Genomic DNA, 15,445 nt, shown 5'->3' on the forward strand with positions numbered 1-15,445 from the left:
AATATAAATATGTGCTTCAGGGTGCCAACATCTTCATTCAAATACAGCTTGACACAAACACATGCAAATTTAAAGCATTTCCTCCAAGGAACAATTCACCACCTTCTCTTGTTGTAATAGATGTAAACATTTCAGCTAAACAAAAGAAGCTAAGGCACTATCTAAACACACACCCAAGATACAGCACAGACTTTGATACGCAAAGCAAGAGGTAGCTTTAATTTAATTAGCACATCCATAAGATTCAATGTTAAAGTATATATAAAAAAAGAATATAAATACAAAACAACACTAAAATTGATAATTTTTTTAAAAATTATACAAATAAAAGTTCCCTGGCACTAACTTGCAGAATGAATGAATTAACAAGTTGACTTGAAGAACCCTAAGCCAAGAAAACACCCTTCCCTCAAACACTGGTATCTGCACAAACTAAGAAATAAGCAGGTAACTATGGGCTGATGATGCTCATACATGTATCCCTCATTAATAAGCTAATTAACACACTCTCTAAACCTCACCTGTCACCTCCCCATCCCACACCTTCCTCTGCACAAGCCTAAACATTCTACCATAACCTAAACATGAAACCCAGCTCAACTAACTGTGCTACATTAGATTTGAGTATCTGAAAACTGGTGGTGTTTTAAGAAGCCTCTGTGGGTCCAGAGTCCATGTGTTTGGCCACTGCTGGGTGTCCACACAGATATTCCTCAAGCAGCGTGCTCGCCTAATTGCAGCTGGCATAGCTGCACAATACCATGGATTCCTCAGCTCCCCAGGGAACGGGAAGGATCTCCATGGAAACAGACAGTAGCACTTGTTCTTTTGATAGTATTCTGACATGGCTGTAATAAAACTTCGTTTATGACAATACATTACTGTGGTTTCACTACAGCTTTTCACAGACAAGAGTTGCCCTTCCTGACACCCCTTTACTGCTCTGTGCTGAGCATCACACATGCTGCTCCCACATACCAAGAAATTTTGCCATGAGAAAACATATGCATAAGCATTTAGTGCAGTTTTTTTTTAATAGAACATGGGGATGTGCACTATTTGGTGAGAAATAGCCCAAAAGAATCCCAAAGCCTCAGCTGATTGCAGAGTGGCCTTTTAACACAGCTCCTCCCACCAAAGGAGACAAGGAATACATGACCCAGAAGCAATTATACACCCACCTTGAGAGCTCAAGACCTGTTACAGCAAGATTTTTGCTACTTCCAGCTCTACAGAAGGACAGCAGAGCACTGAGGATAGACCAAGGCAGCAGGTTTTCCTGTGGGGTGTGCCCAGCCCAGGCTGCTGGCTCATAGACAGCAGCAGGGTGCACCCACTCTGGCTGAACACCACCACAGGAGGGATTAAGAGGTAGCCAAATGAATCCAAATGCAGAGGAGGGGCTGGAGATTTGAGACAGTACAACAGCCTGCAACAACTGGAAACCATCTCAAATTTCTTGGCTTTTAAAACATTCCAAATGGGATGTGAAGATACTCTAGAACTGGTGTTCTAGAAGGATGGGTTTCTCACACTGGGCACAGAAGACTGGTTCTCTTGCTGCACTAGTGTGGCTGGTGGATAAATTTCACACAATCCAGAATTTTATCCAATTCTTGCTGTACTCTTTGTCTCCACAAAGACCAGCACTACTTATATGCTCATTCTGTCAGGAGTTCATTTCAGTCATGCTGCCAGATAATACTGGCTGAAACCCAATTAAAGGTGCTGAGGTGTGCTTGGCCAGTGCCACATGGAAGTTGTCACATAGGGACATTAAAGATATTGAGAAGGTCCTAGAGACTCAGCAGTACGCTTCAAAGGAGAAGGCTACAATAACTGTAAGTTTAACATTCAAAGCTTTAAATACATTCACAGTTTTGACAGGTGATAAAAAGAGGCAATTTCCTTTTATGTTCATGGGCTTGTAGTAGTTACAAGCTCCTGTTCCCAGAACCTGGGCAGCAGTGGGATCAAAGTGCTGTGGCACAGAGCCAGAAGGTACCCCCTGAGCCTCCTTTCTTCATGCTGAGGTCCCCCAGCTCCCTCTGCTGCTCCTGGTGTTCCAGACCTTTCCCCAGCTTTGTTCCCATCCCTGGACACTCTCCAGTCCCTCAGAATCTCTCTTGCCACGAGGGGCCCAGAACAGGACAAGTTGTCTCACCAGTGCCCAGTACAAAGGGATAATCACTTCCCTAAAATATAGTTATGGAAAGTTTTTAAATTCCTTGAAGTTTCAGGCTTTTTTGTGATACTGAACACATTTAAATACTTTTTAACATTTAAAAGAAAATAATACCAGTGACAATACACCATGACAAACTGCTTCCTTATACCCTCCCTCTTCCCAGCCTTTTTCAAGAAAAAAAATCAAGTGGGAGTGGGTAAAGGGGAGAAGAGAACCATTGCAACATACTTCATTAACAGTGTATTCCAACTTATAGCCCAGAGTAGAGACACTAGAAAGACAGCCCCCCTGGGTTATCCTAACAGGCACAGCCACAGGGGATGCTATCACTGGGAGCACGAGCACAAAGTACACTTTCGAGCAGCAACCTTGGCAGACCATCATATGTTTTCCTCAAATGCTGTATTTGGCATCTGTATTGGGAAGAGAGGAAGGAAATGCTACTGAAACAAAGACGTGGCAGGCTGAGCCCTTGCAATTTTTGGCAGCAGCAACAGCTAAGCAGCTGCCAACACAGCTATAGGCTCAGCTCCCTGTAGCTGAAGTGCCCAAAGGAGGTTTTGGGAAGGAAATTATTGCTCTCCTCTCCCTCCCCCATTACTTATTTTCTATGAAACGTGGTAGGGGCAAGAGAATAGCATAAAACACAGAGCAAAGGCCATCATCATCTTCAAAACAGAGGGCATCAGGCATGAATCAAATGCATTTATTATGCTGGAGGGAAAAGCAAGCAACTGGACTAAGAATTGGGATGCTTGCCAAGACATTTCCAGGTGAACTCCCCAGAGAACAAGCACTAACAGAGAAGATACCTGAGAATTATAATGTTGCTTTGTCCTGTCATTATGCCCATGGGAATCACAGGTCTTAGAGGTGAAATGGTGGTCAAGTGTAAGAAGTAACTGTGCCAGGTTACAGTAAGGACAAAGGCAGGTGTCCATTCTGCAGTGTTCCTATTTTCACACAGCAGAACTGGCTGCTTAATCCCATCTCTATTTTCACTTGTCATACTTCATCCAAAGTTATTTTTCATTTTCTTTTCATTTAGCTGGACAAGAATGTTTCTTTCTGGAAAAGTACTGTGGATACACTGAGAAAATCCATCTCTCATCTCAAAATGTGATACAAGCAGTTCCTCCCTCCATGGCCAAAGCAGAGACAGAATGGCTGGAGGTTCTCTGCCACCTCTCTGATCTGAACTGGAGCAGCATGCAGCCACACATGAATTGTGTTCATTTGTACTCTTCAGTGACTCAGTCCAAAATTTCAAGCAAAATCTATCAGAAAGCCAATGTAATGTCATATAGTCCTGGAAATTCTGGTCTCAAGATCTCAATCCTTTCGCTTTAGACTGTTTTTCATGGGGGGAGGGGGGGGGTCAAACACAATCACCAAGAACTCCTTGTCCCTACTGCCCATTTGCCATTCAGATTTTGGAGCACAAAATGTTTGTTTTGGATTTGGTAATCAACTTCTAAAGCACATGAAAGGATTATCAATAGCGGGGGGTGGAGGAATTAAAAGCATCTTTGCTAACCATCTGTGTTTGACTAACAGCAAGCTATAAGGGCCCAAACATACAGCATTACTCAGAAACCAGTAAGAGGCTGAACTGCCAACCAGATATGAGCTCAAACCCATTACTTAAGAGACTACAGCAAAGCTTAGAAATAAAGCAGCTTTGGATACATGCTGTTTAACTCAGCATATATTGACATAAACAGGATATCCATATTACTGTCCAAACATGTATTCCCCTGCAGACAAACCACTCAGACTTTCCAGCTGTTGTTGCAGCTGCTTAGTAGATGTAGATTTTACCTTTCTCCACAGCTCAGATTAAGTACTTGTTTCACTAGACACATACAGGATAGGGTTTCTGTTTATCACTTCCTAAATTTCTTCCCCAAAATATTCCCTCTCTTCCTTTCCTCGCATCCAGACCAATCCTCCTCATCCTTACTTTTTTCACAAAGACAGTAGTGTTTTGGATTTGGATGCTGTGGACTGCACAGTCACACCTAATCCTTAATTGTGGCCTTCAAACACACCATTTCAGTAATAATCACATCAATTTCATGGGATTTCCAATTTCTAGTGTACTAGAAACTGGAATCTCTGCTCCTACAAACATTCTTACATACATGGTCCAAAAGTACCCATACAGAGGTGCATTGTTCTCTCCTAAACAAACTTACTGGGTTTGGGTTTGAAATGTTCACTGTACAATTCACTTCAGCATCACATACTGCAGTGTGTGTTCCAAGGCTTTTTTGAAGGAATACTGTCAAAATCCACTAACCTTAAGCCATTGAAGAGCTGCTTAGATTTATCCAGTAAGTAGCAAAAGTCTGTCACAGTTTTTCTCTCTGCTTGAGGAATATCATCTTCAGCTCCCCCTGATGACATGATTTCTTTTATGGCAAGCTCAGTCCTATGAAGAAAAAAATAGCCATATTACTCAAAAATCAAGGGCTGCTATGAACTCATCCAGACTGAGATGCATGTTCAGTTCCATGGGGATGTAACACAGAGCATGCAATTCTCCACAGGTTACTCTTCCCAAGACTCATTTAAAAAAAAACAGCTGAGAATCCAAGCATGGGACTAATTATTGCACACTGCACTAGTTAATAGAGCAGAATGAAAAGTAACAGTGGTACAACAGTCAAAAAATAAAATAACTCTGAGGACTGTCTTCACAAACACAAAACTGACAATGAAAGGACTGTAGCACAAACAACACGCAGGTTTCACACTTGGACAAATAAATCCTCTCCAAATTTGCCTTCTGCAGAGGTATTTATCCTGCAGCTGTATTTAGAGACCAGCCTCAGTTCTCTTTACATTTCACTTTCTTCTATAAATGCTGAAAACTGTAGCTCAATAGCTCCTATTGCTAAAACACGGGAAATTTAGCCAGAATGCTAAAAAGTACCGTACCATCCTTCCTCACTGCATCCTCCTGTTTGATTCCATGGTGGCATTGCCAACAATCATAACTGCAGATCTGTTTCATACCTGCAGATCTGTTTTTATTCTTCACATGAGTAAAATGTTACATTGTACAAGAATCATCTGAAAAAAGACTAGGATATAATGTAGATAATTGTAGAATTGAGTAAGCAAGGGAATATGAAAGCTTACAGAGGCAGAGTGGCTTTAAAAATCTTACTCCAGACATACACAGATATCAAATTTTCCTTTTGAGCATACAAAGATGAGCTACAGATTTTGCAGCAGAAGCAACAACCAAACATCTCTGGAAATGGCTGCTAGATCTTCAGCTCTGCCATGCTCAGGATTTTTGTGCAAGATAAACACACCTCTAACTGGGCAAATGCAGAGCTTTTACTTCCAGCAGCTTCCCTACCAGTTCTGGTAAGTGTTTCTGTTAAGCAACCAGCTTCCATTTGTGCAGCAGCTCTATTTGGATGCTATTTGCACAAATAATTACCTACATATCCCAGTCCAAGCCAGGAAATGGCAAAGCTCACTCTTTCCAGCCATCAGGAAGCACCCAGAAGCATCTTTCAGCAACTGTCACAAAAAAATTCCTCACAATAACTAAGGAGGCTTCAGAAATGCTTCCCTGAACAAATATTTCATGCCCAACAAATGCAGAAGAAACTGGCAGTTTCCACCCAGCTTTTGGGGTAAGTTAGAGGGCCATCCTGCCAACCAAGCAGTCTCATGATTTCCCAGTTTAGACAAAATGCAGCCCACATATACTTGTTTATACACACCCATGTGACAGCGCATCAGAGCACCAGTGCAAGGCCATGGGGGCACTGCACAAACCACTTGTTGGAAAGCTCCAGAAAAAGGTAAGAAGTGTCTCTGTACTCAGGTAACTGCAATATGGGTGCCAGAGTGCAGAACATACCACCCAGATGTCACAAGCTTTGGCATGAGCCTGGCAAGAAGGACATGAAGACTGTGAAGCACCAGCCTGTGTCTGAAACCTCTGAACATTCACATTTACACAGCACAGAACAAACAACAAAAAGTACTTAAAGCACCAACATATGAGACTGAAGTGAACAGTGAGACCCAAAAAACAGATGTCAGAAGCAGCCAGGAGGTGATTCAGGAATTTCAGGAAGAGGGACAATACCCCAGGTCCTGTGTGCTCCACAGCAAGGGTGACCTAAATCCTGCAGCGAGCCCGAAGGTTCTGTGCTCCACCGTGGTAGTCCAGGCACTCCACAGCAGCTTCAGATACATTTGCAAAAATTGAGGAGCTTGCTTAAGTTGCAAAGTATGTTTCATACAGTCTAGATATCAGTCTTTTCATTTCATAGCAGTGAATTTTATTTTACACTGTCTTGAAGATATACTACCCAACAACCCCAAGCACTGCCAACATAACCTGTGTTAGCCCTGGCCCAGGCAAGTAAAACCAACTAGGCTTTGGGTTGTTTTTTAAAACCAAGTAGTTCTCACATGCAAGGAGTTCACCAGACCCACTGTGAAGAGGCCATTTATGCAATCAATAAAAGATACACAAGAAAATCCATAGCCTGCCAATGTGAAAGGTATTGGAAGGCAAGAAAAATATGTGAAGCTGGCTTTTCCAGCTGACAGAGAAGGAAAATAAAAGTAGTTATCTCATGCACTGGTTTTGGTTTATCATGCTCTGGAGGGGGTGGTATTTGGTGCTGTACAAAGGAAGAGCTACTATCAGGAGCAGCTCAGGAGAGGAGGAGGTGCTCCTGCACTAAGGACTGTGTTGTAATGCAGCAGCAGTACAGACAGGAGGGAGAATTATTATTAGAACAGCAAGTGGGCACAGTAAAGGGAGGAATACAGCTCCTGACATCGCCCTTTCCTAAGGGACTGCTCAGCTCCAAATGAACAATATAAATAAAAAGCAACCAGGAACACAGCCACAGCGGGGACCTCTCCTTCCCTTTGATACTAGAAGTTATCACATGGATCTGTGCTTGTCTGCAGACAGACAGTTCTCCCAGTTTTGACAGCCCAACTATAGCAGGAATATCACCTACTTAATGTCTTGTTCTCTGTTTGATGCTTTTTGCTTTCTTTCATGCAAAAGAAACTGTTGGGCTGTTTTGTATGACAATTTTTCTTAAGTAACACATTAAAAAAATGCTCTCCAGAGTCTGCAGAAGGAGACACTGAAACATTGGTTTAAAAGACTGTTAGAATAAGTCAGAAAATGGTGGCTTCCAGCAGAACTTATTATTGTCTCAGATTCTGCCAACTCCTCAGGCCATACAAGGCAGAAAACCCATGCTAGCCAAGCCCCACACGTGGTGTGCCAGGTTCTTCCCTACAAGCTCTCAGAACACACAATTCCAGGTTTGCTTAATGCAATACATTATTAGATTTTACAAATTTATCCCATTGCAACACCCAGGCTGCAGAGCTTCACAGACATCCCAGAGGATGGCAGTTAAAATTGGAGCTGAAGGGCAGCAGGAGGAGGGATACAGGACAGGGATAGAGGTTTCATGGTGCTGGCCAGTATTTTCAAAGTCAGATGTCACTTACATCACACACGTCTCCACTTCCCTGTGGTTTGCTGTCTTTTGGCTAAGGTTTTCCAGGCTTAGCTGGAAGGGAAAAAGAATGCTGAAGTTAATGGTATGCACTCCCCACTAGCCCTGCCCTGGGATTCAGGCCTGCAAAGCAAGGCAGGCTTCGTGAGCTGTGAGGGAATGACAATGCAAGCCCAGCATGGATATGTTCAATGAGTGCATTACATCCTCTCAGATTTGCTAGGTAGCATCACTGTAAGCTGCCATTCAGCTGCCTGCTGGAAGGGGAGGGTCATAACTTCCCATCCGATGCGTAGGAGCAAATAAAACCTCACACACTGGAGGTGCAGCTGTGGTGTAACCAGAGGGCACAGTGAACAGGAGGATGTCAGGGGTCTGTAAGCTCATGTATCAGCGAGGACAAGTAGAATCAGGAGCAGTTTACTGGAGCTGCACAGCAGTGGGCTGGACATGGCACCTTGACCTCCCAACAGAGCACTTGTACAACCCAGCTGCCTTTTTTTAAGCCATAATTTCTTCTCCAGTTATGGACTGGTTTTCAAATGCTTCCCACTTAGAGGCACAAGTGGTAACCAAAAACCAAAAGCAAACACACTTTGTTCATCTATGTTTTGATACAGGATTTCCCCCAAGCTAAGATGTTCCTAGAACTGCTCTCTACAGAAACCAATGGTGGAAAACACATTCCCGTCTATCAGGATTTTAAAGCTGTCAAACCTTGAGTCAGAGACCAGCTCTCTTTCCACTTTTCATCCTGACACATCTCCCACAGCATCACTGCCAAAAGGGGATGCGACACAAAGCCAGACACCCAGCTGGTATCTATTTCTTATCTGAAAATTAACAATACAGATAAAACTAAGCTCCTGATCGTTCATACACAAAGCCTGGAACCATCATGCCTCAGAACTCTATCAAAAAACAGCTGATCTTACCTTCACCAAGCAGCATGCCTACCTTGGCTTCCTATTTGCCTGTCCTTTTCTTCTGCAGACTGGCACACTCATGTCTCATGTTTTTTTTTTTCAACGCTGTACTGCACGTTTTGGGAAAACCATCTGTGTGTTTCCATGTGATCTACTCAGAGTGCTAGTCCTGACAGAGCCTCAGACAACACAAAATGCATCAGAAACCAAATCCATTCCTCTTGCCAGAATACCTAACTCTCCATCAAGAGCCACTGCCCTGAAGTTCCCAAGACACCATTCAGTTCTGCCCAAGAAAAACTGAAATAAATAATCAGCAATTCCCCCAGACAGGCACTGAAAACCTCACAGCCTGCTAGAGTCAGGAATTCAGACAGAATGGTAGTGAGCAGTTATATATCAAACCATTTCTTTATAAAATGGGGAGCGGGGGGGGAGATTTCTTTTATTATTCCAAGGTTTTCAGTAAAATTTGGAACCAATCACAGACATTCCTCACCCCAACCACTGTTCACCTCAGGGCATGTCTGCACTGCAGTGGCTGCAGCTCTTCCAGACATACCCAGCTCCTTTTCCAGCAGCTCGTTGGATGCTGCAGGAGGCATCTGGGAGCAGGCTGAGCCCACACCTGAGCTCCTGGCAAAGCTCAGTCCCAGGGGACAGCAATGGCCAGGGCCAGCTCAGAGAACAACTGGAGCATTTCTGTCCCAGCTCTGCTCAGTGCTCTGTGCACATGGGCGGCACAAGGAAAAAGACATAATCTGGGCTTTGGGGACACTTTTGTCTGAATGCCACAATGGTAAGCAACTCTAACTTAAGAAACAGAAACAAGTAGGTGTTGTATTTAACTGATAATGCTGGTCAAATAATATTCTCTCTGCCTAGATGTTTGCTTATTTCAAAGGGCACTAAGGAGATATGAATTACAAGGGTGAAAGCCTGGTTTCATATAAAAATTACAGCATGGCTGATAGAATCACATGCAAATACAACTAGGTACAACTACCTCCTACTGGGAATTCTCCAAGAAGCTGGTTTTCCTACTAAATGAATTTTTACAGCTAACTTGCAAAAATACTGCTACCTCCAAAGATTAGGCAAGACAGAAGTCACTTTAAAAAAATAATAAAAACACAGAAAGGCCAGTGAGCCTGTGCATGAACACACCCACACTCCTGTGCAGGAACAGCCAGTGGCAACAGTCGCTCCTCCAGGGACAGACAGCCTGGTCCCCCATGGACCTGGACTGATCCCTCCCTTTGCATCCCAATAAACCCAGATCTCCCAGCACAGGGAAAGTTTCCACTGCCCTGGGGCTTCACATGTTCTGAGGGGCTGGCCAGATGCTTCCTACAACACAACAACTTTCTTCTGTCTGTCCTTCCCTTTAATAGACGCACTAAACACATCACTCTACTTCAACTTCTTTTGAATTTTGTGAAAGTTACTCGTGAGATAATCTTCAGGACCTTTCTCCCTAGAGCAACAACAGTTGCATCACACAAGAGATTTGATAGCTGCTTGAAGAAAAAGAAAAAAGAGGAACCCTGATCATGCAATTGCTTTCCTGAAAAAAGTGAAAGGAGCAGGCAGGGGATAAATAAGAACACAAGATAAACCCACATGCACATTCCCCAGCTGCACACTGCTGTGGCCAGTGGAAGTGGCAGAGAGTAGGCACTCACAGTTACACAAGAACTGTTATACAAGTTGCACGAATTGTATTACTGCAAACTGAAAGTTTACTACTCTCACATGAATGCACAATTCCTTCCTCAGCACATCAGAAGATGAGAAGATCTGCTAACAGCCTCACAATAAGACCTCAGAGTTAAGGGGAGCTGCCACTGCATTACCTGTGACATTTCAACAGGAACAGTCTCATGATTTCCGGTAGGAAAATAGGTAACACCACAAAGTCAACCCCATTCTGAGTCAAATGAGTCAGAAAATACAATATGCAGTGTCAATCCCATTATTTTAACTTCAAGTAAGTGCTTCGTCTGGAATCAGGTTTTTCATATGTTTCAGACATCTTTTAAAATCCTTTTATTGCTTAGAAGCACACCTGTCTGTATCCAGAACTGCAGCTTTGGCATCTTTTCTCTCAGAAAAATGCGGAGGTGCTCATTAACATCATGCCATGGAAACCGTGTAGTCCCTTCCTGCCTCCTACACTGAGATCATGGAAGCCACACCTCAACAGCAGACTCCTCTGAATTCACTCTGGGCAGACTCACTTTGAACACAAGAGACATGATCTCACCATGGGATGCACGTGGCTTTCAATCGCCTTCAGAACAAAAAACTTTCACTTCCCTTCTTTATGTTTCTGCCACTGACAATTTGTTCCACCTTTGTCTGTTCTGCGCCCTCTGTGATCCCTCTTTGACTGCAGTTCACGACCTTTTGTGTATAGGATGAACAAAGGGCACAGGCTAAAATTGTCATCACAGTTGGGCCTCTGCTCTTCTACTGACTTCACTGGTTTGCTATTAAAAATAGGCTCAAGCTCAAAGTCAGACCAAAGAAGAATTTCTGGGTCATCAGAGTCTAGGAATCTCCAGAAGATGGTGCAGAAGCAATGTGAAAGAGGACACAAGTGTTTCTTTTTATCCAAATTCAAATAATGAATCTGTCGTGGTGCTTGCATACCACCTACATGGTACTTAACAGTCATTTGCTTTGTATGAAAGAGCAAGAGAAAAAAAATCATCAGGCTGGCCCACTCTTGGCAGGGGTGGGAGGGTAGAAGGGAGACAGAAAAACACCATCAGCTGTGGCAGTGAGCTGTGTGTATTTACATTTCACAGGCTGAACTATTTAGTGGTTTATTTACACACAATGTTCTTGGAGCAGCTAAAATGCCAGTTGTGTTTTATCTCGATTTTGTGGCAATGTGCATAAGCCACAGAATCATAGGAAGAGCCTGCAAATGAGAGATGAACCTCCTACATCTGGAAAAGCACACAAGCCACTGTGAGAGAGATTTTGGGAGCACAGGCACAACGAGGGCTGAAATGCATTAGTTGTGACAAGATACCAAAATACAACCCAGGGATTCAAAAGCAACGACCCAGTCACAATGCAAGAGCTCGTGCTGCAGGGATTGCACATCCCAGGGAACCCTCACAACCAAGCCAACCTACGGCACGGCACAGCGGCCTCGGGTCCCTCCGGCTGCCCCTCCATGTTAGAGTGAGGAGGGAATTGCAGTCAGCTCCATTTTATGCACATTTGATGGCAAGATGCCAACACAACTGTTGACTGAGCCAAATCTGGGCCCCCTTGAACTAAGCCATCACCTAAAGCGGGGTGGAAAAGCACATGCCTCTCGCCTTCCCAGCAGCCAAGTTCCTGAAAAGCATCCCAGCTACAAGAAAGGTTTTTCTTTCTTTCCTCTAACAACTGATGTTTAACTCTTTTATATACACTCATTAATTTGAAAAGGAACAGCTAACGTGAAGCAGCATTGTACAGCAGAGGGATGGAGAGGCTTCCTTCCAGCGAGCCAAATGATTTACTGGCTGGCCCAAATGGCAGCTGAGGCCAGTGCCCGATCTGGAGAGCTGCTATCGTCACACTCTGCAGCCTGTTCCCATCCTCAGCCAAGGTGCCAATGGCTGCCTTCCAAATGGAACTGTATTCCAACAAAAGGGAACGCAGGACAAGCTTGGGAAAGCTTTCTGATCCCTTCAGTTCACTTCTTCCCTCCAAACCAGTGTTTGGTGGGAGCTGCCAGCACGCTTGGGAATTGCATGGAGAGCATCACCACTCCAGGAATTCACCTTCCTGAGCAGGTACTGCTCCTGAGCCATGCCTCTGCCTCAGAGCAGAGAAATCCCTCTGCTGACTTCTGCTTTAATTATATTTTAAAAACTCAGCTTCTAGTCTGTGTTCCATTATATTAATAGCAATAATTAAAAATACTTCAAACAACAAGTCCTCTAAACCTGCAGTTCCACCCAGGCTTTCTGGTATTGCAAACTTCCTTTCCTGACATCCTCAGGGAACTAGATTGATGGCTACTCTGTTCCATCCCTGCTGCAGGGCCGTGCTGTGTTCTCTCAGCACATGTAAGCTGCAAGGTAATATTTGTGTTGGCAACTTCCTTACATATTTTACAGAACCAGACCTCCATTTGACCCTCAGTGCAGCTCCCACACACAACTCGGTCCACTCCTTTGAACTGTCTCCTCCTGCTGCACCACATGCTCCATACCATACCTCTGTTTCCAGCCTGTTTAAAAACTATACATCATGAACAGAGCTTTTGTGCTTTAACAGTACACCTTAGCTATAAAAGCCAAGCCTGCAGAATGTTCTTATGCAAGAACACCAAACAAATTATTATAAAATCTGCATTTACAGGTCCTGGTTGTCCTTCTCCCAAGATTGCTCCAACAAAAGCAATAATTTTTATGGAAAAATGAGACCTGTGTAAAGTTCTGTGTAAAAAGACATCAACATCCAAGTTTTTATGGTCAAAATCCAATAGCTGTACTGTGCTTTAGGGGGCTAGTGGGAGCATTGGGGGTTTTTGTTTAATATCAGTTCTATTTCAGCTCTTCAGGCAATAACACCACCACCACAGACTTTCACACCAGAGATCTTCCTTCCTTACCCAAAGCATACCAAGCAGAATAAAAGATAAGCCAACAAAGTAACGTGTCCAGATAATCCAATGAATTCCCATTATCCATCTGTGCCGCAGCAGATCATCAACAACTCCATTTAACGCCAACAGAGCTAAACCAGAATAAAAGTGATGCAAGAAGAAGGGAGATGTGAGTGGCACACGGCAGCGAGGCAGCTGCAGTGCGAGCAGGGGACTGTGCAGAGCATCATGTGACAGGAGCAGCAGCCGCGGGAGAGCTGCAGCCCCCGGCTCCCACCTCCCCAAATCTGTGCCCTCCGTGCAAGGCCACGGGCACCACCATCTGATTCCAACGCAGAACTGACTAGGGTTAGAAGCTTCTCGATGATCTGAATCATTACGCTCCATTTTTGTTACTTCCCTCCACAAAATAAAACAGGGACACAAAAATTATTAACAATGAGCTTCATGTTCCTTCTGCTGGAATGCACTTTCAGCATCTTTATCACTTGTAGATCGACTTTCTCCAAAGAGCAAAATGAACACAGAATGTGGTAACATCCTTACACATAGAGCAAAGCCTAACTAGACATCGTTGTGATAAAATAATCCCTTGCTTGTAAGTGACATAGACTGCCAACTGAATTTTGATACTGTATTGTAGCTACATTTCAAGACAAAACAATGATCACATTCTCCTTTGTAGCACAAAATATTCCCCCTCTCCATATAGTTTCTGTGAATGGTTTTTCTATTTCCTGCGGTAAAGGACCTGGCCATCACATTTGGGACTGTCTGTGTTGCTCTGGGAGCCCAGAATGACTGGAGAATAATGCTCTCTGCTCCTAGTGAAGTGACTCACTCTTTCTTTCATTTAACATAAATCGTCGTCCAATTTATCCAAACATCTTGAATGAGGCTGTATTAATCTGATTTGAAAATGAAGCCTCTTTTTTCTACACACACAATCCCCAGCAGGGCACCAAGCTCCCAAAGTGCTTCCTCCACCATGCAAGGGACAGCACAACCACACCACGGGTTCAGGCGGGGTGAGGAGACCCCAGGCAGGAACTGCACCTGCAAACCCCACAGCAAGACCGATACCAGGATGATTTTCTACAATTTGCAAAGACTGCTACCACCACAGCAGTCCTGCAGCCCGCAGGAGCAGTGGGATGCACACACATGCTGGGAGACTCACTCACATTTTAGTCCTCATATGGTCCCACAGCGCTGCTTTGCATTAGCTTGGACAAGATGCCATGAATTACAGGTTGCATTTGGATAGCTCGTGCAAAATCTAGATTTTTTTTAATATTAAGGGGTTCATTTTGCAGGTTGGAGAACTAGATGTGCTTAGCCCAGACACAGCTAAAGCGTAGAAGCCTGGAGTCTGGTTATTAAATGACAGACATGCAACGCAGACATTGATGAAAACAGGTCCTATTCGGTGGTGGAAGATTAGATCTAGAGCTGAAAATATGCAGTCTTGATCTTGAATGTTTTAATAGGTTATGGACATTTTAATAGGGCAAGAAATCTGAGGGGTTAACACAACATAACAACCATCCAGCTTCTGTCCCCAAGAGCATCTCATGTCACCTATTGTCCAAGACACCTCTCTATTTAAAAAAAAATTAAAAAAAAATAAAAGATGACAAGGGAACTGCTACGATAGAAGTTTAAAATCAGAACTGATGATTCTATCAAACCGGGAGCTTGGATATCCAGCACTGCACAGACTGCTCCCGTAAAATCCCGCAATATTCCATCCCAAGGGGCTCGTTTGCCGATGCCGAGTGCCGCTACCTGTCACCAGCGTGCTGGACACCAACCTCGCCCGCCGCGAGCGGGAAGGGAGCGCGAGGACGGAGAAGTTAATAAAGAAGGGGTCGTTTGGGTAATTATTTCAGCTACGCTGCCAACCCAGGCCTAAGCGTTAGACGTGTCACATCGTGTTCCTCCTCTCCGTTAGCAGCAAAGACAGCGGCGAGCACGGCCCCGTGCCGCCGCCGGGCCTCGGTGGCTCCCGCCCCCGCCGCCCCTCACCGCGGCAGCAGCACGGACCCGCCGCGCCGCCGGGGGATGCTCCACGCAGCCCCCGCCCGCACCTGCCGCCTTACCTGGGCTCCCACGCGCGGCGGGGCTCTTCCGCCGGGCCCGGAGCTCTGAGGGGGCGAGACCGCGGTGAGGGGCGCGCCGCCGCCGC

The 15,445-nt window shown here is 44.5% G+C and overlaps 1 protein-coding gene across 4 annotated transcripts in view; it reads right to left on the reverse strand.

The window, feature by feature from the left end:
- SCAI (suppressor of cancer cell invasion) overlaps positions 1–15,445 on the reverse strand; it is a 37,599-nt gene that overhangs the window by 21,966 nt on the left and 188 nt on the right. The window contains exons 1-4 of one of the 4 annotated variants that reach the window (XM_015644944.3): positions 15,360–15,426; positions 7,706–7,767; positions 6,306–6,403; positions 4,491–4,622 (exon numbers count right to left, since the gene is read on the reverse strand). In XM_015644944.3, coding sequence (XP_015500430.1) covers positions 4,491–4,597 — 107 coding nt within the window. In that variant the 5' untranslated portion in view covers positions 4,598–4,622; positions 6,306–6,403; positions 7,706–7,767; positions 15,360–15,426. Of the gene's footprint in view, positions 1–4,490; positions 4,623–6,305; positions 6,404–7,705; positions 7,768–15,359; positions 15,427–15,445 lie in introns of those variants that run through there. The other 3 variants (XM_015644943.2, XM_033518359.1, XM_015644940.1) reach the window with 3 other exon arrangements.

This window comes from Parus major, chromosome 17, assembly GCF_001522545.3.
Source record: "Parus major isolate Abel chromosome 17, Parus_major1.1, whole genome shotgun sequence".
Lineage (NCBI taxonomy): Eukaryota > Metazoa > Chordata > Aves > Passeriformes > Paridae > Parus > Parus major.